This window comes from Drosophila pseudoobscura, chromosome 4 (assembly GCF_009870125.1).
Source record: "Drosophila pseudoobscura strain MV-25-SWS-2005 chromosome 4, UCI_Dpse_MV25, whole genome shotgun sequence".
Taxonomy (NCBI): domain Eukaryota; kingdom Metazoa; phylum Arthropoda; class Insecta; order Diptera; family Drosophilidae; genus Drosophila; species Drosophila pseudoobscura.
In genome coordinates this window covers 23,375,690-23,401,280 of record NC_046681.1, presented here as the reverse complement: position 1 = coordinate 23,401,280, position 25,591 = coordinate 23,375,690, and the positions used below count along the sequence as shown (strand labels likewise).

The 25,591-nt window shown below is 43.7% G+C and overlaps 2 protein-coding genes across 4 annotated transcripts; one reads left to right on the top strand and one right to left on the bottom strand.

The window, feature by feature from the left end:
* Positions 1-486: 486 nt before the first annotated feature.
* On the top strand, positions 487-13,810 carry LOC4817429 (sialin). Its single transcript, XM_001356693.4, has 7 exons — positions 487-928; positions 2,831-2,888; positions 11,341-11,859; positions 11,923-12,293; positions 12,360-12,492; positions 12,554-12,795; positions 12,867-13,810. The coding sequence occupies exons 2-7, from the start codon at positions 2,849-2,851 to the stop codon at positions 13,044-13,046; spliced, it is 1,485 nt and encodes a 494-aa protein (XP_001356729.3). The 5' UTR covers positions 487-928; positions 2,831-2,848; the 3' UTR covers positions 13,047-13,810.
* Positions 13,811-14,475: 665 nt separating this feature from the next.
* On the bottom strand, positions 14,476-17,594 carry snsl (snustorr snarlik). Of its 3 annotated transcripts, none has more exons than XM_015180637.2 (4): positions 17,028-17,594; positions 16,160-16,319; positions 15,307-15,393; positions 14,476-15,249 (listed from the first exon to the last, which is right to left on the bottom strand). In XM_015180637.2, exons 2-4 carry the CDS (start codon positions 16,227-16,229, stop codon positions 14,639-14,641), a joined length of 768 nt encoding a protein of 255 aa, XP_015036123.2. In that variant the 5' UTR covers positions 16,230-16,319; positions 17,028-17,594; the 3' UTR covers positions 14,476-14,638. The 3 variants fall into 3 exon arrangements, with proteins under 3 accessions (XP_015036123.2, XP_033235637.1, XP_001356728.3); XM_033379746.1 differs by having other exon boundaries at positions 17,134-17,594; XM_001356692.4 differs by having other exon boundaries at positions 17,156-17,593.
* Positions 17,595-25,591: the final 7,997 nt, after the last annotated feature.

The following is a 25,591-nucleotide window of genomic DNA, read 5'->3' as shown; positions in this document are numbered from 1 at the left end:
ACCACATCTGGATAATTATCATTGCTATACAGCTAAGAAATCGAAGTCAGGCGCATTGAGAAAGTAAGATAAAGGAGAGAGAAACGGAGAAGGAGAGATGGAGACTGAAGCAATCACAGGGGCACCGTAACAGCAGCGAAGAGCAGACGAAAAAAATAAGGTACAGCGTAAAAATAAAATAAACGGCGCAAGAATTTGAATTTTGCATCCCACGAACAACAACAAGCGTGACGACAGCGCCACCAGCAGCGCCGCGACGCTACGTGGACGTCGACGTCAGCAGAGGCCCCGACGCAACGCAAGAGCCGTACTGTAAATGAACCCATCGGAGCGCCAACGGCCTGACAACTTTGTCGTCGTCGACGTCGTCGTCGTCCAACGACGCCGCTGCTCTGTCCGTCCGCTGTTGCGCTGAGCGCCGAGCAAAGCAAAGAAAAAGCCGCTGCCGCGCAAGCAGCATTTTCAGTTCACTTCCAACGCTCCGAGTGAACACAGCAGCCAGCCAGCCAGCCAGCCAAGAGCAACAGCAGCAGGCAGCAGGCGATTCGACTCCGTATTCGAAATCCAGAAGTGTCTGCGCATGCGCCAAAAGTTACTGTTTCAAAAATAATCAACAGCTGTCTGTCCCATACTCCAAATCCGTTTCGTTTACCGGAGTGTGCGTGTGTGATTCATTTCGGTTTTTGTGGTGTCAAACATTCTCTCGAAAAAGTGTTTTTAAACTTTTACAAAAGAAAAACATATAACATATAGTGCACGTGCATTTCATAGTCGATTCTGACGCGGACACCGTTTTGTTGTGTGTCGGTTTTTATGCAAATCGCGCTGTAAATATAATTATATTCAGATACAGATCAGATAGTTAATCGCTGATTTGCTGAACAAATTATATAATTTGCCGTAAACAACTTCCATTTACAATTGCAAGGTGGGTTTCTTCTCAATGTGTTCTCAATATCTAATGAAAATTGTTGCTAATACATTCAGGATTTGTTTTGTGTGTTACAATGACTGAAGTTTTAATTAGCTTTAAGATTTGTTAGATTTAAATGTGTAAAGTGCTATCGAGATTAATCATGTTTCCATAATTTATGCAAAAGTTAAAAATAAGATAATGTTTTTGTAATTCTAAAACTATTTCCATATGTAGGAAATAATTAAAGCATCATCACAAGCAATAGAAAATACACAAAAATATTTGAGATAAACAAGCGCTGAAATCAATACGTGTTTCAGGAAGTGTTCAATCGAAAAAACAAGAACATATGTATCTATATACATGTATACACTGTTAATAGCAATTAAATGTTCTATAAAAATAGACATAGGCTTTTCCATGACTAACATTTTTGGTTGGTTAGGCTATAATTGCTTTTATAAGTACATTTACCCGATACCCGATACGATGCTGACCTCCTCCACCGCCGCAGGCCGCCAGGGGAAGCCGCGAGAAAAGTCGCGCGTTATGGCGGCATTGCCTGATTTTGGCGTATGTATTGCACATAGGAATCGAAATAAGTAGAGTCGGAAGATGACGTAGATGAGCATATGACCATATAGAAGTCGTATATAGTCAATGACCAAGTCAGACGCACATTTTCTCGCTGCCAGATGCCGCTTTTCATTACATTCATTTAATAACATGGCAACATGCAAAGGCAAGGCTAATCATCATGTCACCCCAGGCAAGGACAATAATTTGGTGTGTCATGCAGGAAAATACATATATGTAACACATATGGGTCTTATACCCTTGCAGTGGGTTTACTCAGTTTGGAGGATAGGGATATCAATCAAAACAGTGGCCTACCTCGCATATAAAGTCTTCTTTCATATTTAGGCAGGTAATAAATCTGAATCAGCAGGATTGTATAAGACCAAATAATGGTTTCAAAACTGATTAGAAATGGTCCCTTAAACTTTAAGGGCATATAATTTTCGGCACGATGAAACTGAAACTAGATTCTTTGCATTTTATGTTGTTGCCCATAGACGTCAGCAAATATTTGCCCAACAAATTGGACAGTTCAGTCATTAAACAAGCCGCAGTTAAAGCTAATTGATTGTACTAAACTTCTAAGCCTGCTAGGGGCTGGCTGACTTATTGATATGCACAGACCTGCATACACGTGTCCCGTCTACTGTCCAGTGGGAATTAGCATGCAGAAATCACATAGAGTACTCGTTTCGTAGAGCTGACGAATTTCCTCCGACTGATGGTTCAATAATTTATGGCGGCGCCAGCTGATGCCTAACAGAACAAAAGAAATGAGCAGCGACACTGTCTTCTTGGAGACACTTGGCATGGGAAACGCTCTGAGAGCCTCTGGTTCTCTGCAGTCTGTGGTTGAGTGCGTGTAGGGGTCCCATTATATTTAGCATTCCGATATCTGGCTGTATGTCCGTATGGCGGCGGCATTTGAAGACGCTCAGACGTTGATAATGGAACGAGCAGGCAGATAAGAAAGAAAGAGCCAGGGAATTCGGTTAGTTATGAATGAGCTAACGCTAACGCGCCAGTCAGTGTGATATAATTATGCACCTTGAGTCACGGGACAGACAATGTCCCATATATGTAGTACGCAGTTTTTTGTGGGACTGGCGCCGTGAGTTCTTCGTGGGCACGTTCAGGTACAAAACACGAGACGAGGGCGATTAGATAAGATAAGCGATAGGAGGGGACAAACCGTGAGTTGACTCCGGAAAAAGCTTCATTAACTTTCAGACCATTAATATCTATTTGTTAGATCTTTATCAATGTCAACTTTGTGATATCTGTTGTCTCTAATTTGAAAAGGCTTGCTCATTCCTGGTACATTTCCATTTGCAGAGCGTCGGCAGCGGCGTCATGTCCAACACGGAGAAAGGAGGCCTTCACAGAGTCAGAGGTAAGTGGAAGGAAAAACATTGATATCACCCATAAAAAGTACTCAGTTCTGTTATGTGGTCTGTCACTATACCAATGGGCTGGCGTATCAACTTACTTACAAACCAAACCCAGGGGCACATCGAAAATGCCAGAACGCCCAAACGAATCCAACCGGACCGAGTGGAGTAGAGCCGAGCCGGGCCCCTTTTTTCTGCTCTTCTAGATAACAACAGCAATAAAAACAGCAACAGCAATAACCGCATGAGAGCTCCCCAGAATGGGGCGCGCCACCATGATGGTCAGTGGTATCTGAGGTTCAATTGAAACATCGCGCACGCATTGAAACTCAGTTAAAATAAACAAATTGATTAGGTTCAGTGCAGTTCCTTGTCGATTCAGTCCAGTCCAGTTGACAGTTTGATTGGTGTCAATGAGACAAGTTGAATTGAGGTTACAAATCAATTGGTTCCGTTCCTGAGATGAGCAAAACAAAGCCTATTGATTGGATTGCTCCTTTTCCTTTTCTCTCGGCTGAGACGAACCTTATTCGCTCTCAGGCCACGCTCTCGGCAAATACGAGTTGAAAGAATAACGGACTACGCTACTGCGTAGTTTCCGACTTTGCCTATAGATCCTCTTTCTGGCTTCTGTACTTCTACTATAGTTTCTGCTCAACGACTACAGATACGCTTTGTGGTTTATGAATCTTCGACACAAACATATATATTTATCAAATCCGAGAAGAAATTCGTATGCTTCTACACTCCATCCCTAGCCACGATATCCATGACACCCTGAAATCCCTCGCGTGACCTGACACTCCTCGACTTTGGTTCTGGTGTCATCGATAGGGACGACGACGCCCACAACTGGCGACACCTTGACTACGCAGTTGGACGACCTTATGACGCCATTGTTATGACATTTTCAAGGAGCCCATAAAATATGCAAACATATTAGCACAGTCACGCTAACTAAACACGTTAGTTGGGGTTTCTTTCTCTCTCTCTCTCTCTTTCAATCAATGGTCATACACAGACAGACTTTATCTTTGTGGAAAGTTTAGTTCATGGACTAAATTTTGAGTACATTTCTGTACAATTATTGACTCGATTAAGGCACATTTTTTAATAGCCTATCAGCGACTGTCATCCGCGTGTTTACTATTTAATTCGTACTTTTAAGCTATTTAGCACTTTAGTCGCAGACGCAGCCCCAGACAGCGAGGAGTGAAGGGGGGGCACGTTGTCGGTGTCGGTGTCTGGCCAAGCGGGCGGCATCATCGTATGCCCCAGTGCACATTTTGACGACCCGCGCGATAAGCCGCAGGGCTCTAACCGAAAATCAAATCTGCCAATTAGCACGGCCAAACAAGCGGATCGGTCAGGGGAGGTGGAGATGGAGGTGGCCAGAAGTCTATGGGAACGCGCCTTATCTGAAACCTGTATGGCAATTCCTCTTTTGAAGCCATATAGATCCACAAATATCAATGGGTATGCTACGTTTTTAATGAAACTCCTTTTTCTTGGGATTCAATGCGAAATTGAGTGTCATAAAGGGTTTGTCTGGCTCTATATTACCCCCACCCTCGAATATCCCACTATCGAAAGGTACGTGTTAATATGACGAGGTTGTTGACAATAATTGCTGCTAATTAAAGTGTGATTCCCCTCTAGACACAATGCATATTTCATTTGCATATAGTAAAAACAAAATAAAAGTGCACTTCGATTAGAGTCAATTGCTGGACAAACACCGTCGTGCAATTAACACCCACGCCCCAGTTATCGGGGCTTAGGGGTATACATATATGGGATAGTATAGATGGTTGTGATTCGTAAAACGATTTATATGACCTTTTTTTGAGTGGTTTAGCATTGCAATTGGTTTTATAGCTGAAGGTTTGTAAGTGTTCTTAAGAAAAGGGAATTATAAAAAATGAAGGACTTGATTGGGGGATATTAAGGTGCTATGTGATGTGGAACCATAGAAGATGGTCATGAGTTGCGATAGACCATAAATGAGGCTAAATCATTTTAATATCATTATCCCTCAATCACAATTTCATGAAGTATCCAATTCATTTTTTAAACTAATTACAAATGAACTACGGCTATAAATAAATGTTTCAGTTAATGGGAAAATGCTTTTAAAATCATCAAAATAATTCCCATTTCCCTATTTCACAAGCAAGCGAAAATAATTGTTCCCAAAATGAGCTCCACGGCCCTTATCAGAGCTTGTCTGTCGGTGGGTAAAGCCCCTACAACTGAAGAACAAATTAGAATTCAAATTTGTATCTGTAGGGCTATTCACCCCTTGGCAACAGAGACATCGAGTCGTCGAGTAGTCGTCGTCGTCGACGGCAGTTGGAGAACGGAATTAATCAAGCAAGAATCGAGCTAAGCCCAGACATGAGTAATGAATGTTCCAGTATGTACATACTCGAATAAATATATACATATGTATAGCTTGCGATAAATTGTTATTAAACTTTTGCCACTTCATGGCAAAGTGTGTTTACTAGACTCGTAGCCCGTATTACCCCCTCGTTTGAGTGTCATGATTGGCACTCCATTGTGTTGACTTATGGGCAAAAATAACTCCCCCAGACCAGCCCAGCCCAGCCGATTCAATTGTTGTGTCTCTGTGTTTTCTGAATATTCATTAATTAAGTCATGATGTGGGGTCGGGTCCAGTTTGCAAAACAAAACGAAAACCATGTACGAGTACTTGTGCAAAACAAAATTGTTATTAATTGAGTCAAATTCGATTCTTGGAATTTTCGGAGTTGTTTGCTGCGACATTTAATGGCTTCTCCTCGACTTTGCAGTGTACAAAATGCACCTTGCGGCCAACATTTATTTATAATTTCATGCTTCTCATGTCACTTCCGTTCCACATGGCACACTTTTATGATTTTCAATGACAGTGGCCGTCGGCTGGCATTATTCGAATCGAAATTAATCAAATGAATAGCTCAGACTGGCTGGCTTTGAACCTGATTGGCCCCTAGAAGTGAACAGCGAAGAGATAATACCGACCGACAGAGACAGCCTCCATTGATGGTCTAGAAATAATATATAAATATTTACTCTACGATATAGTCAAGCCCCCTATCTGTCCTTTGACAAGTCAACAGCAACGGCAACGCGTGTCTTCGTTTAATGGCTTCAGAGTACCAAAGTTCGGGAAATAGTTTCGAAATAGATTTTGATAATATTTAAACGCTCCAATAACAATAATTCCGATGCCTAGCAGGGCCCACAAAACGCTTAGTTAATGTGACGAGCCGAGCCCCTTTTTATATTTGCTTTTTATTATACTATAAAAACTATACACATGCATAGTGGCACATGGAGAGGGGCGAGAGGGCACACAGACTTGTTTACAACCTGTAGCTCTTCATTATCAGGCACGTGTATGTCGTGTCTGAGACAGACACGAGGCGATTGGAACAGACAACTCTTGAAGAAACTTTCATTAGACGCAGCAAAGCGGAAAGGATGCTAAGCGATCTTAAAACAGGGGTATCTATAATCAGATATCAGAAATAATCAATATATATGCGTGTCTAATCGAATGGAATGCATGGGTTTTTCTTGGTTTCCCCTTGGCAACTGCCAGTGCCTTTGGTTGCACCTGCAACAATAAAAGAGTCTCATTTCCTGCCACACCACAGACACAGCTGTACTATAAACCCATCAGACAATTGCACTAAATTCCAAAGACTTATCGCCATAATCGAAGGGAGGGGGAAAGTCTTATCAGTAAGAAGAATGACCGTGAATCCATTGTAAATCTATAAATTGTACACTGAATGGTACACATACTCCGTCAGACTGCACTTTGAACTGGGAAAGTGCAATGCAGTTCCCAATCTGGGACTCAATTGTAAATTTCCATGGAAAATTTCTGTGTGAAAGGACCGAAACTAGGACAATGCTGGGGAAACCCGACATGCAGAGGCGAGACCCTTGAGCTGGCTGCAAAAAGGGCAATTAATAGCAACAATAAAACGCAATCAGACAACAAAAGTGATAAGCGAGCAGACGACACAAGATTTCTGCGACGAGGCCCCATGCGATGGGGAATGGGGCAGGGGGCGGTGGCAGGGGCGGAAGTGTGTCTTCGACAAACATCAGTTGAAGTGCACCGCAGAAATTCAACAATAAATCAACAATTAATCAAGCTATTGTTCGCTTCAAGTAGATCCAGTTCAACAGAACGTTGCAAAAACAAAAATAGACACAAAAATCAGCGGTGGAATGGAACTAGAAGCAAATCGAACCGAGACGAGGCCAGTTCCGTAAATCAGTTAGCAACGGAAATGCAGTGTTAGCCAGCACAACAAAGCCAATAATTGCTGCTGGAAGGCAAGGCGAGGCGGCAATGTCATCCAATTGATAGAATAGATATGGGCAATACATTTACATGAATGCCACAAGTACAGTACGATACAAAACTATAGCTCTAAGCAAATCGTGGAATGTGTTTTTAGTGTTTTCTAGCATTTTCCGTAAAAAGTTTCCATTGGAAATTGTAGCATTAGGAGAACTGCTGTTAATAGTCATGCCAACATCTGCCTCGAGACGCACTGTGCAACGTGTGCAACGTGTGCAACAATCGACTAATCTGGCCTGCAAAGCAGTCTATTGCATTCCCATTGTGGAAATATCTGGATCTCGATGGGGTCTGGGGTCTGGGTGTGGGTGTAATGGATACCAGACTATCTGGAAAGTGGGCTCGTGTCTGGTTAGAGCCAGTCGCGCCTTCCACCATAACTCAGTCGCAACGTCTCTTTCTCTCTTGCAAAGCAAAAACAAAATCCACTTGGCACCTTGACAGAAAAGTGTGACGTCGATGCGGGCCTTTCTTTGCTCGAGTTTTTATTTTCTTCCGAATTTCGCAAAAACGACAAACAGGCGGAACGTCAGGCGCCTCCAATGATGGAAAATTTTCTAGCAAACCGCTGGCCCGCCCACGCGCTCTTTGAGGACATTCCACCGCCTTGATCCGATCACATGGTTCACGCTCCCCCCCCACCCAAGAGGTAGAGAAAATAAATCAGAGTCGGTCGAGGCTGGTGACGATATCAACGGTTTACTTTCACCACGAGTCACCCTGTCGGCTTCCCAGCGATTGTGCACAAAATTTTGAAGGTCAGGAACCAATCGCAAGAGAACCGAGAGATCACCGACATTTGTAGACAATTTGAGATTATGGGAGGGAGGAGGGTCTGGTGGTGTGCACCCAGCGCCCACATTTGTTCGATAGAACACTATAAATAGACCCGAAAAAGTGTAAAGCAAGGAAGATTCGGACAGCGATAGAAAGCAAACATAAAATAAAATAAAACAAAAAAAGAACCGAATATAATGTTCGGTTGGAAAATGTACTTAGAATTGCTTTTGCGTCAAATAAAAGTGCCGGATATGCGTCTTTCAGAAATAATTTCAAAGCCAAATTTCCATACCGTATTCTTTCCGTGCGTACATATGCATATATTCATTAAATATTGTTAATTGTACAGCAATTTAGTTAAATAAGTTCAATTCTCTTTCGCAATCAACGAACTCTCATCTCGAACTCCCCCGAAAATGAAAACGAACCCGAGCCCGAACCCGAACCCCACCCGAACTTCTCTTTTAACAAACTCTCGCTTCGGATTCACTGGCTGTCTGGGGTCCATAAAAATGTAATTTAAGTATCACGTTTGCCCCCAAAAAACAAAAGGAATACACTGATCGTTTATTTACTTGCGAAGCTATTTTTAATTTTTGGCGTTCTTTGATGGGGTTTTTATGTTGCCTCAGACTTGGGACGGAACTTGTTTCAAGTAGAGTACAAACGAAAGCCCATAAATGCTAAAGATCAGTGCAAAAACAAAGCAAAACCAAAGCCAACCAAAATCAAATAAGTTTATGCACGACGCAACTTTAGAGACAGAGCCAGATACAGAGCCAGAGACAGAGTCGGCTCAAATGTTTAATTTATAATTCCGAGAAGAGTTTTGTCAAAATCGCCGACTTGACCCGGCAGTCGGAAACCGGCAGGTTTCGGTTGTAAACATCAGGCTCTCAGCCTTCAAATAATTTATTGCCAAAAAATATACAGAACTCCAAAAATAGTAGTAGTTTGTCGGTAAACAAATGTAGAGCCCCCCGCTTGGAGAAGAGAAAAAGACAGTTTCAGGCGACAATTAATCAAATCAAGTGGCTCTCCTGCTCCGAGGTAAACATGTTTCAATCATTAAAATTCTTGGAAGGAAGATGTGCTTAGTGGATCTTTGATAACTTGAATTAGCCTGAATTAGGGCTAGTATACGATTTTCGGTTGATTAAATTATCTTTCTAAATGAGACTTTAATTTGAAACGTTTCGATAAAGATATTCAGCAATCCAATAACGGAACTTATCAATAAATTCGTTTGAAATTCTATCATTTCAATCGATTAGAAAATGTCTTGTAACATCACACCCACTAGCTCCTACCCTACCCTACTTCCTTCACTTCCTTTTGATTAGCAAATATTCATTTGTGGTATCAATCGATCTTTATCGATATAGCGATAGTAATTTCCGGCACACGCTCTCTTATTGCAGAAAGAGCGAGAGACATATATGCGTCCAGAAGGGAGATTATCGATCGTTGCAATTAGCATTGATTCGAGACACTGTGTCAGGTGTCAATACATGTCTCAGAAATTAACAGAGCGATATCTCTTAATGATCTAAACTTTCCCACTGACGTACTATACAGTCAAATGCTAATCACAGATCTTCTGATTATCCATTATCCACAATTTGCTATAGCTCTGGTTCCCGACCGAACCGATCTGAACCGATCTGCTCTCTCGATCTGGAGAGCGAAACAGGTCTAAGAAGAAACCTTGCAGTTTTTGGTAGCTTCCTCTGAAGTGTATTTCGGGCACGTTTTTCTGGTTATATGGGATCGAAAATTTATAACAAACATGACTAGCTATTTTTAGTGATTTTATTTTATTTTTTAATGATTTTTGTGTGTGCGCTTTTTGATGATTCGGTTTCGGACTCGGACTCGGATTCGGTTTCGGCTGTGCTGAGTGCTAATTTGAATAGAAGTTGAGTGCCGCTTAGCAGCCAGTCGACGTGTCGATGGCATGTCTAGACGAGCCGAAGCTATTTTGCATGACATTAACATGATATTGGGGCAATAATCAATGAGGTGGGCGTGTTCCAACCAGACAAGCGATAGACTGGCCCCGATAATAGTACATACATATAGCGTTTCCTCCACCTGATAACTATGGATGATGGGAAAGTGGTTTGGAGTGCAGCTGAGCAAGTTTATCTTCCCCTGCCAGATCCCCTGCCCTGCCTGGCACTGGCACTGGCACTACTTAATAAGCGGACAGCTTAAGAGTATACATTTATACACACGCTCGGGCCCAAAGATCGCGAATTGAAGTTGGGGTTCATCGAAGTTCAACGGCATTCGTATTCGAGATTTGTGTGCATTTGCCCTGCCCGAACAATGCACTTTGCCACTTAATAACCGCCCAAGAGCCAAGATCCGAAGATCCCAATGACAGTCCACAAAAACCCAAGTCGAGATGACAGCCAGTCTCAGAGCTGGGGAGTCGAGGCAGCTTAATGGCCACAGAATGATCATCATGTTTGTGTTTGTGTTTTTTTGTTTGTGGCCCAGAGCTGTATCAGGCGACTGACAGTCCAGGTCCATTGGTCTCTCATGTAGCTGCTGCACCCACACCCAGGGATCCGTTTCGATCCTCAAATCAAATTCATGTGCAATACGGTATGCTATTGAGGTCACATCATTGACAGTTTATTGTCATTGGGTTTTATTGGCTCATTAACATGGGTAATGTAATTAATGTGTTTATCTGAGATGTGGATCGTGTAATGAAAACAACGGATTACATCAGATATTGTAATGGAGAGGAAGCCAGCTGATAAGGTTAGGGTGTGATTTTGCATATCCAATAACTAAACTAACGAATGATAAACGAAATGGCAGAACACCATTTTAGTGATAGAATGAGTTCGTTCAGGTTTCTATAGTCAGATCGAATCGATATTCAATTTAGTAACAGATCAAATGGTCACAAGGTAGATCTTTTGGATTCTCGGAATCCCCGTTTTCATCTACCATTCTTGGAACTAAAGATTGAACATTAATTTTGACCTATATGAAGAATTCTAAAGAATTCCCTAGAACTTTCGTTTGAAAAGTAATGAAATAAGGTATCGTTATCAGAAATTCCGGTCGCCTGTTTTCGAAGCTCTGGGATTATTCCACGCGAATTTTAAGCACCTAACCTTTCGACGACCTAGACAATGAGCATTAGAATTATATATGTACTCGCACAAGCCAAGACGCCACGAGGTGACTGCCCGCAATCGCTATAGTATATGGGAACCTCCGAATGATTTCATACAAAATCTAATACATTCTTCTCTTCCTTTCAGAGTATCTATCATGTCGCCAAGTACTCAATCTGCTGACCATGCTCGGCTTTATGCTGAACTATGCCCTAAGAGTGAACCTCACCATAGCCATCGTGGATATGGTGCGGCCAAATGCCAGCGAATCCATCAATAGCACCCTGACGGGTAACGCCACTGCCGGCAACAGTTCCAGTTCCAGTCCCGACGGTGTGGAGGTATTTGAGGAGCGTTTCCCATGGGATTCCTACCAGACCAACTTCGTGCTGGGCTCCTTCTTCTGGGGATACATCCTCACGGAGCTGCCCGGCGGCCGTCTGGCCGAACTGATCGGCGGTGTACGCGTCTTTGGACATTCCATGCTGTGGGCCAGTCTGTTGACTTTGATCACGCCGCTGGCGGCGCACATCAACTACGTGGTCCTAATCATAGTCCGTGTCGTGCTCGGCTTCATGTTGGGCGCCTCCTGGCCGGCCATTCATCCGGTGGCAGCTGTCTGGATACCACCCATGGAGCGATCCAAGTTCATGTCCAATATGATGGGTAAGTCCACCACCCAACCGAATCCATCGAATCCATGCTAACTATTCTGCCTTCTTCTTGTAGCTTCCTCGCTGGGAGCGGCCATTACCATGCCTGTCTGTGGCTACCTCATCTCCGTCGCTGGCTGGGCCAGTGTCTTCTATTTGACGGGAGCCGTGGGTCTGGTTTGGTCCCTGTGCTGGTTCACCTTTGTCTACGAGACCCCCGCCACCCATCCACGCATCAGCGCCGAGGAGCGACGCGAGATCGAGGATGCCATCGGCACATCCACCTCCAAGAAGCGTCCCAGCCACGTGCCCTGGGGCCAGCTGCTCTCTTCGCCCGCTGTTTGGGCCATCATCAGCTGCCACGGTCTGGCCGTCTTTGGTTTCTTCACGGTTGTCAATCAGCTGCCCACGTTCATGTCTCAGATCCTGCACTTTGACATCAAGCAGGTGGGTTTATCAAAGGGGGGAGCGCCACAACACGAATCCTAAATGGTTCTTTTGTATCTTTTGCAGAACGGTCTCTTCTCCTCGCTCCCCTATCTGGGAAAGTATGTGATGGCAGTGGCCTCATCCTACCTGGCCGATTACCTGCGTAAGAAGGGCACCCTGAGCACGACAGCCACAAGGAAGCTCTTCACAACATTTGGTGAGTCCTTGAGCCAAGTCCTTTGATTGAACATTTACTAACTCTAAATCTTTGATTATAGCTCTGGTCACTCCTGGTCTGCTGATGATTGTGCAAGTCTTCCTGGGCTACGATGCCACCTGGTCTGTGACGATCTTCTCGCTGGCCCTGTTTGCCCATGGAGCTGTCACGGCTGGCTATTTGGGCAATGGTCTGGATATTGCGCCAAACTTTGGCGGAACCATCTTCGGCTTGGCCAATACACTGTCTTCGTTTGGCGGTTTCCTGTCCACATGGATGGTGGGAGCCCTGACCTATCATGATGTGAGTGGAGAAAATAACTCCTCTTAAGGATCTAGATCTAGGTTTACTAATTGAATATCCCCCAATAACAGAAATCCTTCCATCAATGGCAAATTGTGTTCTGGATACTGGCGGCCACCTATATCTCCGCAGCCGTGGTGTTTGTCGTCCTGGGCTCCGGTGAGCTGCAGCCCTGGAATAATCCACCAGAGCGCAAGAAGATCAGCGATGTCACCCAGGAGGAGGGTGTGCCACTCAAGAGCGAGAAGTAAATCTTGAAGAAACGGAAACTTGAAGAAATTCTAAATTTGAGCATCCCACCACCACCACCACTCCTCCATCCGCACAAGTTATAGTAGTTTCTACTGCACCTTTGAGATTTATGATTATTTCTTAGTCAAAACCAAACCTCGGGCAGATGGAGCACATTGGAGCACTGAAAACGGAAAAAACATGATACGAAAGACATTACTTTTATAAATACTTTCTTTATATATACAATCCTCTCACAATCAACCCTTCCACACACCATTCACACATGTCTGCTTAATGGAAATTGACTATAATGATAAGTAATATTTACTTTAGAGGAGCTCCTTCAACAGGCAGGCGCAGGCAGGCGGGCGGCATCCCCATATGTTAGCTGTGAAGTCCGCAAACTACTTCTTTTCTATGTACTAGTATGTCTATAAATTAATATAAATATAAATGTATGTGTAGTCTAAATGATTTATAGTATTCTTTATGTCCATGGAGTGCCCTGCCCCGATAGGGCACGAAATGCTTTGTCTAATTTATAATGTAGTCCTAAATCTTGTTTAGCTTAGAGTAACAAAATACTTATGCTAGTAGCTAAATACGAGTACAATACATACGGATACGCAGTTTGCAATTGGCAGATGCAGTTTGCAGTTAGTGTAGCTCTAAATTGAGTGAACAATGAATGTGTCATCTGTACTATACTCGATTTCGATAATTTATGTAATTAATTTAAACATTTTCTAAGTTGATAATAAAGCTTAACAACCAAAATAAATCATAAATATGTATACTCAATGTTAAAGTCAAAGTAAGGCCGCTGTGGTACATTATAACATCAATCCGATATTGGCTATCATGATCCTTTATAATTCTCTTTACTGTATTACTGATAGTGCTAAATTTCGGTATATCTGTATATAGCTATACGGAAATAGGAACCAAAAGCGCGTAAAAGTTACCGAAGATTTGTTAGAAAATTGGTCTAAATCATGGAATACATATAGTACGTGAAGATATAATATGCATAGATCGCCTCGGCTTTTATATATTATGGGTATAATACAAAAATAGCCATTTATCTCTCATATTATCTATATTTGGCTAGAATCTTTCGCTAAATCATCGGTGCTAAATCATTAGCAGAAGGCGGTTTCACGAGAAATCAAATATGTATGTAAAGTAATAACTAACTACATGACCTAACATACAAGTATACATGGCGCCACCATGTTAGCGGTCACTTCTTGGACTACAAAATTGCATTGCTGTACATGTAAAAATGGTGTAGATACCATGTAGAGTCTTAGATACAAGTAGAAAGTAGGCGCGATATTCAAAAGTGAGGATCAGGTGTGATAAGTTTATTATAAGTGATAAGCTGATAAGTTATATTGTCACCGATCTGGGCAATCTTGACTTGGCTACACGGGCAATAGGGATATTGACCATCGATGTTTATGTGGACCTATTTTGGAGAGACATTACCCTGATTAAATTGGTTTGGATGGCAGGTAAATTCTGTATGATTTTGTTTAGATTTGTTTTTATTTACAAGAAAATTGCTAAGTAATGTAATCAATTAGTAACTAGAAAATTGCACAACCTAAGCCTCCGCTGTCTCCAGGCTGACATCCATTAGCTCCTTTGTGATTTCGCTCTTGCTCCTCGCAGGACCAATATTACTCAGGGCGTTGGACTCCTGCTCGAGGGCTGGCGGTGGCAGCTTGAACCCACTGGGGCCGCCTAAATTGAGAGGACCACCTGCATAGGGCGGAGGAGCCGCAGTGGTGCTACTCGTACTGCTGGTACTGGCCATCTTGTAGAGCTGTTGCAGCTGTTGCATGGCATTCTCTTGAACTTGTGGCTGCAGCGGCAGGTTGGGGGCCTGGCTTTCTTCGATCGGACGCCTTGCACTACCCTTCGCCTTGGGCTTTTGCGGTTTCATGCCGTTCGACCAGCTCTCCAGCCAGGTGGCCCCATTTCGCTCCGTAGAGGTCATCAATCTCTCGGCCTCTTCCTTCAGTTGCTGTCGGTACTGCTGTCGCAGCAGGGCCTTCTGCTCGGTGGGGCTCACCTGGCGTTTGTTGAATGATTGATCATCCTTGCTGGGCTCCCCAATGGGTTTCGTCTCCTTCTGCGGCCCCAGCTCGACGAGCACTTGGAAATCGGCATGTTCGCCCAAACGAAAGCCAAAGCCAAGACGTGAATCGGTTCCTGTGTTAACGATACTTTAATCATTTACATATACATATCTTCTGTCTTGAATCGTACCTTTTTTAATCGGTGGTATGTTGGAGAAAACTAGGGATAATATGGTTGGTAGTTCCTGTGGCACAATGAAAGTGGATGCGTTTTGTGCTGTAACGAAATAAAATTGGTATATTTTAGTTGATTTTTTGTGTCATACACAGAGATACAGAGGAAGAGAGAGATCTCTAGACCAGTTTGCCAAGCCAAGCCCAGCACTTAACTGTAGGCCTGTTGCTTATATAACCTTTTTATGGAGGTTGGGCTTTGGTTTTCAGATTTACAGATGACTGATTTAACGGCTAACAAAGCGGATGCCATGCCTGAAGTTTTTGGCAGTTAAATCTGACTTTTGAAGGTCATATAAGAAGATAAGTTGATGTTTCTTTGAGTCATACTCTAATTCAATTAAATCTACTGCGTATTTATCACTTCCCAAATATTTACCCACTTAAGAGTGAACGCTCCTTAACTTTGAACTTTAATTTACTTAATGACTATCCATAAGTACTTTGGTCTTTAATCTGAGCAATCAAGAACATATCACAGACTTTGCACCATTCTACGCACTCCCATAAAACTTAAATCAAAAACTTATGTGAGGCAAAAACAATGAGCCCGGACTATGACTATCTCCGACTATCCACAACATACATCGCTGATCCAGCGACCTTGACACAAAGACCGGCAACCACTTGGGTGCCTGGCCTGACCAGGCCAAAGTCTGCTTCGGATCCATACCAAGCTCCAACAGAGAGAGACGACTGTCAATGGCTTAGATGCGGTCGTCAAACCGGTTATGGAGCTGGGCTCTGGGTCTGCGGTAGCTCCAGTCTAATCCATTGGAATATACCGATTTTGGGTTACGTTTACTTACTGTAGAGCAGGCTGAGGAGCAGCGGCAGCCAAAGGCTAGCACAGCCCGGGTAATGTTTTGGCCAAAACATGATCAGCAGTCAGACTTGGCCAGCTGGTTGCCAGCATTTAGATTGTGGTGAACCAACTAGATTGCCAAAGCACCAAAAAGTACGAGTAACCTGCAAAGATACACAGCACACAACACATCAACGATTACTTCATGCCACAAAAAGTGGTGTGGTGTTGCGTTTTACAGAATTTTCGCTGCAGCAACGACGTTTGCGCAACACTCAGACCCGAAATGGCTCTAAGCCATGTCTTGAGGTTGGTCAGTTGCCGTTGCCCCGTAGCAGGTGCGTCATTTCTACAAATATTTCAAATATGTTGCCAGGTTTTGGCCGTTTGTTTGCGAGATTTCGATTCCGATTTGTGATATGCAAACACAGATACTCATGCATATGCATGTGTTGCATGTGAATGTGTGCGAGTGGCGGTAAATACAAAAATCCACAACAACAGCAGTCGGTCGGTCTGTTTGGAAATCACTCTCACTTTTGTTCAATGAGCTTCGTATACAATTTTGTTAAGGTTTTTTTCGGCTTGGCCCGCAACGTAGCTCGCCTTGTCTATGCGTTTTGTTTCTACTACAATATATTTTGCTTGTATTTATTACTCGGCAAGGCACTTGGCCTTGTCTTATTTCGGTTTTGATCGGTTTTGATTGATTTGCGGCTTCTTTCGGTCGCTGTAAACTTCATTTACACTTTACAGTTTACACTCCAATCCGATGGGGCTCAAATTGCTGCTAATAAGCAGGGCAAACATTGCTCAGCTCAGTTCAGTTCAGAAATATTTTATATATTGTTGCATATAAAAATGAAAGTTACTTTAATGGAAAGCTCTGCTATTGCTATTTTTGGCAGAGTAATTTCTGTTTCAATTTAGGTTTTCTTTCCATTTGTTTGGCTTAAAAACAACACACATAGCACATACGAATGGCATAATTAAAACTAACGTATTTCGCTCTGTTCGATTTCTTTCTGTTCGAGTGCGCAACGCGTTGACAACCTGCCCGATGCGCGTCTGGGCCGCAACTGAAATGGAGAGTGAGGTGAGTGTCTCCGGCATGCCACACGCGCGCCAACTCCCCCCTCCCTACCCATCAGTCTTCGAATCAGTCTCGTCTCCGTCTCCAGCCAGAGTTTTGGAGTAAATCACGTAACGTTACTCTTGTGGCCGCGCATGCGCACGCTCTCTGTCTGGTCTGGTGGGGTCTGGTCTCCTCGCTTGAGCTCCATTGAGCTGCGTTTGAGGCTGAAACTGAAACTGAGACGGAGACCGGCTGTTGGCTTCTGCTCCATTAACGTCATCTCTGACTCAAATTGGTGTACTTGGCCTGCGTCTGCGTCTGGGCCTGAGCCTGGCTCTTGCCTTCTGGGGTCTTTCATAATTTGTCTTTACATTATTTTTTGTTTTTGTTTATTGTTTTTTTGGCACATTTTTGTGGCATTGTGAAAGGTGACTCTGGGGCTGTTTGGGGGCTTTTCATAATCGGATCATCTTTTGTGATGAATGCAAAACACAGGATGGAAAAGCTAAATGAGGCTAAGCCAAGAAAACTACAGTGGATATAGGTGGCAGATGAACTGGAGTTTCTTTTTGATACATATTGCAACATTCCTATAAACTGGAATATTGATTAGAAATTGCAACAAGTGGCGTATCTCTGCGATATCTAAAATACTAGTATATACCTCATAGAAAACCCATTCAAGCCGATTTGTCGCCAAATGTCTGAGGTTCATTGCACCCCATAATTACCATAAATATCTCCCTGCACTTAAGCACCGCGACATACAATATTATGATACTCAGTGAACCCCGACGTACATGCTTTTCTTATGTTTCTTATGTACGAATACATAGTATATATATTTATTTGCATAACCCATGGTAGGCGGCGGGGCTAAATAAATGCCACACACGCCCCCTTTAACGACAGCCAGTCTAATTAACAAATACACACGGCATTACCCTATGGACATACATTTTGTTTAATTACCCAAGCATAACGCAAACGCACTAGAGTACAGTACAGTACGAGTACAAAGCAAACAGTTTATGTAATAGGCGTTGCCTGCCACACCACACGCCACACTCCGCAAGAGACCGGCTTTGCAGCCATTTAGGCCCTGTCCGAACGTCCTACGGTCAATGCATGAAATGCAAACAAATGCCAAACTGCGTCTGCATACCCCTTCAAATGCCATTTGAATGCATTGGCTTGGCTCGACAATTTTTGATGGTTGACTTTTGTACTGCTGCATTAACCAACAAAAAAAAATTTTTTAAAATTTTCAGACGATTGACACTTTTACAGCATCTTTGTTAAACGACCTTTAGCGGAGTCTCGAATGCGTGTGAGCGGCTGTTGACAATAATCAAGTAAATAGAAAAAGGGGCGTTGCGTTTCACAGTGCGCTGAAATGAATAGGGAAACCAGTCGAGACGTTGTACGTCGCTGCTAAAGAGCAACGGCACACGTGCAGCGGCGCTACGTTTATTACCAAAGACAGTACAGCATTGTATCCTAACTATGCTATATGTGTATTGTATTATACTAACACGTGCAAAGCGTTGCTGGGCTGGCTGGCCAGAGCCGAAGACCCTGGGAGCCCTGTTGAAAGGAGAACCCTTGATCCCAGCACCCAATAAAGACAACGAATGTTTATTCCTTTAAGGGCATATATCATAACCATGATGACAATGTGGCGTCCCGTCCGCTGCAGCAGGGACCACTGATCGACGGCGGAATCGTTGGTTCACGCCCACGGTAAATAATGTCGGGCTTCATGTTCGAGACGTTTAAGTGAATCAGGATATAATTGTGGATATATTTTGAAATATATCTCCTTTACAGATGAGTGTACTTAAGTGTACTTAACCCAGCAGGACCGAATCGACCCCTTGCCCCATTATCATTCTTCGATTTCGCCATCGCCAACAGGGACTTTCACTATGAAGACCAAGGGTGGGGCAACTCGGGCTACTAGACTCTAGATAGATCTCGATGATGTTAGGTTTAAGGATATACGCGTCCATTCATTTAGATAGTACAGAAAAAACCAGTATTCTACGGATGAGCAAATCCAAATCTTCGAAAGGCCATATCTAGGGTAAATACGGCCAGATCGACGCAGGACCAACTCTCCCAGGACTGTGAGGATCCAGACTGTCGAACGGCATCAAAATCTCGACTTTGAAAATGATGTCGATTTTTGGCAAATTTAATGATGTAACCATCATGATTTTTTGCGAAAATCGGGAAAAAATTGATGTCCTTTTTTCCGATGGCAGTCGATTGGCAGGACTCTCCCGATCACGGAGAGACATGCCACGCCCCGATAGGCGGCCGGATAGCAGAATTATGGCTTCAGGAAAACCCAGTATTCTACGGATGAGCCAATCCAAATCTTTGAAAGGCCATATCTAGGGTAAATACGGCCAGATCGACGCAGGACCAACTCTCCCAGGACTGTAAGGATCCAGACTGTCGAACGGCATCAAAATCTGGCCATCGACAACAAGGACTTTGACTATGGCAATCAAGGGAATGGAATCAGAATTATAGCCTACAGGAAAAACCAGTATTCTACGGATGAGCCAATCCAAATCTTCGAAAGGCCATATCTAGGGTAAATACGGCCAAATCGACGCAGGACCAACCCTCCCAGGACTGTGAGGATCCAGACTGACGAACGGCATCAAAATCTCGACTTTGAAAATGATGTCGATTTTTGGCAAATTTAATGATGTAACCATCATGATGTTTTGCGAAAATCGGGAAAAAATTGATGTCCTTTTTTCCGATGGCAGTCGATTGGCAGGACTCTCCCGATCACGGAGAGACATGCCACGCCCCGATAGGCGGCCGGATAGCAGAATTATGGCTTCAGGAAAACCCAGTATCCTACGGATGAGCCACTCCAAATCTTCGAAAGGCCATATCTCAGAAATATACGGCCAGATCGACGCAGGAACAACACTCCCTGGACTGTGAGGATCCAGACTGTCGAACGGCATCAAAATCTCGACTTTGAAAATGATGTCGATTTTTGGCAAATTTAATGATGTAACCATCATGATTTTTTGCGAAAATCGGGAAAAAATTGATGTCCTTTTTTCCGATGGCAGTCGATTGACAGGACTCTCCCGATCACGGAGAGACATGCCACGCCCCGATAGGCCGCCGCATAGCAGAATTATGGCTTCAGGAAAACCCAGTATTCTACGGATGAGCCAATCCAAATCTTCGAAAGGCCATATCTAGGGTAAATACGGCCAGATCGACGCAGGACCAACCCTCCCAGGACTGTGAGGATCCAGACTGACGAACGGCATCAAAATCTCGACTTTGAAAATGATGTCGATTTTTGGCAAATTTAATGATGTAACCATCATGATTTTTTGCGAAAATCGGGAAAAAATTGATGTCCTTTTTTCCGATGGCAGTCGATTGACAGGACTCTCCCGATCACGGAGAGACATGCCACGCCCCGATAGGCCGCCGGATAGCAGAATTATGGCTTCAGGAAAACCCAGTATCCTACGGATGAGCCACTCCAAATCTTCGAAAGGCCATATCTCAGAAATATACGGCCAGATCGACGCAGGAACAACACTCCCTGGACTGTGAGGATCCAGACTGACGAACGGCATCAAAATCTCGACTTTGAAAATGATGTCGATTTTTGGCAAATTTAATGATGTAACCATCATGATTTTTTGCGAAAATCGGGAAAAAATTGATGTCCTTTTTTCCGATGGCAGTCGATTGGCAGGACTCTCCCGATCACGGAGAGACATGCCACGCCCCGATAGGCCGCCGGATAGCAGAATTATAGCCTACAGTAAAACCCAGTATTCTACGGATGAGCCAATCCAAATCTTCGAAAGGCCATATCTAGGGTAAATACGGCCAGATCGACGCAGGACCAACTCTCCCAGGACTGTAAGGATCCAGACTGTCGAACGGCATCAAAATCTGGCCATCGACAACAAGGACTTTGACTATGGCAATCAAGGGAATGGAATCAGAATTATAGCCTACAGGAAAAACCAGTATTCTACGGATGAGCCAATCCAAATCTTCGAAAGGCCATATCTAGGGTAAATACGGCCAAATCGACGCAGGACCAACCCTCCCAGGACTGTGAGGATCCAGACTGACGAACGGCATCAAAATCTCGACTTTGAAAATGATGTCGATTTTTGGCAAATTTAATGATGTAACCATCATGATTTTTTGCGAAAATCGGGAAAAAATTGATGTCCTTTTTTCCGATGGCAGTCGATTGGCAGGACTCTCCCGATCACGGAGAGACATGCCACGCCCCGATAGGCGGCCGGATAGCAGAATTATGGCTTCAGGAAAACCCAGTATCCTACGGATGAGCCACTCCAAATCTTCGAAAGGCCATATCTCAGAAATATACGGCCAGATCGACGCAGGAACAACACTCCCTGGACTGTGAGGATCCAGACTGTCGAACGGCATCAAAATCTCGACTTTGAAAATGATGTCGATTTTTGGCAAATTTAATGATGTAACCATCATGATTTTTTGCGAAAATCGGGAAAAAATTGATGTCCTTTTTTCCGATGGCAGTCGATTGGCAGGACTCTCCCGATCACGGAGAGACATGCCACGCCCCGATAGGCGGCCGGATAGCAGAATTATGGCTTCAGGAAAACCCAGTATCCTACGGATGAGCCACTCCAAATCTTCGAAAGGCCATATCTCAGAAATATACGGCCAGATCGACGCAGGAACAACACTCCCTGGACTGTGAGGATCCAGACTGTCGAACGGCATCAAAATCTCGACTTTGAAAATGATGTCGATTTTTGGCAAATTTAATGATGTAACCATCATGATTTTTTGCGAAAATCGGGAAAAAATTGATGTCCTTTTTTCCGATGGCAGTCGATTGGCAGGACCCCCCCGATCACAGAGAGACATGCCACGCCCCGATCGGCCGACGGATAGCAGAATTATAGCCTACAGGAAAAACCAGTATTCCACGGATGAGCAAATCAAAATCTTCGGAAGGCTATATCTCAGAAAAATAGACCCAGATCGGTGCAGGACCTACCCTCCCAGAATCGTGAGGATCCAGACTGTCAAACTGCATCAAAATCTACCCATCGACAACAAGGACTTTGACTGTGGCAATCAAGGGAATGGAATCAGAATTATAGCCTACAGGAAAAACCAGTATTCTACGGATGAGCCAATCCAAATCTTCGAAAGGCCATATCTAGGGTAAATACGGCCAGATCGACGCAGGACCAACCCTCCCAGGACTGTGAGGATCCAGACTGTCGAACGGCATCAAAATCTGGCCATCGACAACAAGGACTTTGACTATGGCAATCAAGGGAATGGAATCAGAATTATAGCCTACAGGAAAAACCAGTATGTCCTTTTTTCCGATGGCAGTCGATTGGCAGGACCCTCCAGATCACGGAGAGACATGCCACGCCCCGATCGGCCGCCGGATAGCAGAATTATAGCATACAGGAAAACCCAGTATTCTACGGATGAGCCAATCCAAATCTTCGAAAGGCCATATCTAGGGTAAATACGGCCAGATCGACGCAGGACCAACCCTCCCAGGATTGTGAGGATCCAGACTGTCGAACGGCATCAAAATCTGGCCATCGACAACAAGGACTTTGACTATGGCAATCAAGGGAATGGAATCAGAATTATAGCCTACAGGAAAAACCAGTATGTCCTTTTTTCCGATGGCAGTCGATTGGCAGGACCCTCCAGATCACGGAGAGACATGCCACGCCCCGATCGGCCGCCGGATAGCAGAATTATAGCATACAGGAAAACCCAGTATTCTACGGATGAGCCAATCCAAATCTTCGAAAGGCCATATCTAGGGTAAATACGGCCAGATCGACGCAGGACCAACCCTCCCAGGATTGTGAGGATCCAGACTGTCGAACGGCATCAAAATCTGGCCATCGACAACAAGGATTTTGACTATGGCAATCAAGGGAATGGAATCAGAATTATAGCCTACAGGAAAAACCAGTATGTCCTTTTTTCCGATGGCAGTCGATTGGCAGGACCCTCCAGATCACGGAGAGACATGCCACGCCCCGATCGGCCGCCGGATAGCAGAATTATAGCATACAGGAAAACCCAGTATTCTACGGATGAGCCAATCCAAATCTTCGAAAGGCCATATCTATGGTAAATACGGCCAGATCGACGCAGGACCAACTCTCCCAGGACTGTGAGGATCCAGACTGTCGAACGGCATCAAAATCTGGCCATCGACAACAAGGACTTTGACTATGGCAATCAAGGGAAGGCTACGCGGGCGAATAGACTCTAGATAGATTTCGTTATTGTTAGGTTTAAGGACATACACGTCCATATATTGAGATCGTAGATACAAATTTGTTCCACTTGTATATTTATTTATACTAAGCTAAGTTATGATGAATAAAACTATTGAAAAATCATCCTTGTTGTATTCTGTTTTGGGAAAAATATAGCGGGGAAAAATAGCAGAGAAAATTTAGTAATTTTGATTGGGGAAAATGTCCTTGATCCTTGAGAAGGACTCCATCAAATCAGGCACATTTTTTCGATCACAGGAAGGCCCACAAATTAACGCGAAAACTAAATATGTACGGTGGGGTTGTTGGAGTCCTTACCGAAGGATCAAGGACATTTTTCTGATCACGTGGGGCCATGGCACGCCTCGATCGGGACACATATAAGGCAGAAAAAAGGATATATAGATCTGGAGAAAATCTCCTTGATCCTTGGTCCTTTATAAGTTCTCCTACAGATGAGGGATGTAATTCCGAACACAGGAAGCTTTCGCACGTCCCGATTGGGCCACAAATAAAGGAGAAAACCATAAAAGTTGTATCTGTCAATTGTTGTACAACAACAACCATTCAAATGGCAGCAATCGAGTATTTCAGAACTGGGATACCAGGCAAACAGAAATCAGCAGAAGGTCGCTGGTTTAAAAATTGTTTTTTAAATATTTTTTGCTCTTCCGCTTTATAACTCCCAAAATTATGCAACATATTTTGAGGAAAAACCAACGACCTTCTGCTGATTTCTGTTCGCCTGGTATCCCAGTTTTGAAATACTCGATTGCTGCCATTTGAATGGTTGTTGTTGTACAACAACAAAAGATTGTTGTACAATAATTGACAGATACAACTTTTATTGCTTGCTCCTTTATTTGTGGCACAATCGGGACGTGCGACAGCTTCCTGTGCTCGGAATTACATCCCTGATCTGTAGGAGAACTTATAAAGGACCAAGGATCAAGGAGATTTTCTCCAGATCTATATATCTTGTTTTCTGCCATATTTGTGGTCCATTTGGGACGTGCGACAGCTTCCTGTGTTCGGAATTACCTCCTTGATCTGTAGGATTACGTATCAAGGACCAAGGATATTTTCCCCAGGTCTATATATCCTTTTTTCTTCTTTATTAGTGGCCCGATCGAGGCGTGCCATGGCCCCACGTGATCAGAAAAATGTCCTTCATCCTTCGGTAAGGACTCCAACAACCCCACCGTACATACTTAGTTTTCGCGTTAATTTGTGGGCCTTCCTGTGATCGAAAAAATGTGCCTGATTTGATGGAGTCCTTCTCAAGGATCAAGGACATTTTCCCCAATCAAAATTACTAAATTTTCTCTGCTATTTTTCCCCGCTATATTTTTCCCAAAACAGAATACAACAAGGATGATTTTTCAATAGTTTTATTCATCATAACTTAGCTTAGTATAAATAAATATACAAGTGGAACAAATTTGTATCTACGATCTCAATATATGGACGTGTATGTCCTTAAACCTAACAATAACGAAATCTATCTAGAGTCTATTCGCCCGCGTAGCCTTCCCTTGATTGCCATAGTCAAAGTCCTTGTTGTCGATGGCCAGATTTTGATGCCGTTCGACAGTCTGGATCCTCACAGTCCTGGGAGAGTTGGTCCTGCGTCGATCTGGCCGTATATTTCTGAGATATGGCCCTTCGAAGATTTGGAGTGGCTCATCCGTAGGATACTGGGTTTTCCTGAAGCCATAATTTTACTATCCGGCGGCCGATCGGGGCGTGGCATGTCTCTCCGTGATCGGGAGAGTCCTGCCAATCGACTGCCATCAGAAAAAAGGACATCAATTTTTTCCCGATTTTCGCAAAAAATCATGATGGTTACATCATTAAATTTGCCAAAAATCGACATCATTTTTAAAGTCGAGATTTTGATGCCGTTCGACAGTCTGGATCCTCACAGTCCTGGGAGAGTTGGTCCTGCACCGATCTGGCCCTATTTTTCTGAGATATAGATGTAACAACGAGATCTATCTAGAATCTAGTAGCCCGAGTTGCCCCTCCC

Coding starts and splice junctions, on each gene's coding strand:
- LOC4817429 (XM_001356693.4), top strand. CDS start 2,849: ATGTCCAACACGGAGAAAGGAGGCCTTCACAGAGTCAGAG. Junction 2,889..11,340: donor AGGCCTTCACAGAGTCAGAG/GTAAGTGGAAGG, acceptor TCTTCCTTTCAG/AGTATCTATCATGTCGCCAA. Junction 12,493..12,553: donor GAAGCTCTTCACAACATTTG/GTGAGTCCTTGA, acceptor CTTTGATTATAG/CTCTGGTCACTCCTGGTCTG.
- snsl (XM_015180637.2), bottom strand. CDS start 16,229: ATGTTTTGGCCAAAACATTACCCGGGCTGTGCTAGCCTTTGGCTGCCG. Junction 15,394..16,159: donor GCTCCTCAGCCTGCTCTACA/GTAAGTAAACGT, acceptor ATTTCGTTACAG/CACAAAACGCATCCACTTTC. Junction 15,250..15,306: donor CATACCACCGATTAAAAAAG/GTACGATTCAAG, acceptor TCGTTAACACAG/GAACCGATTCACGTCTTGGC.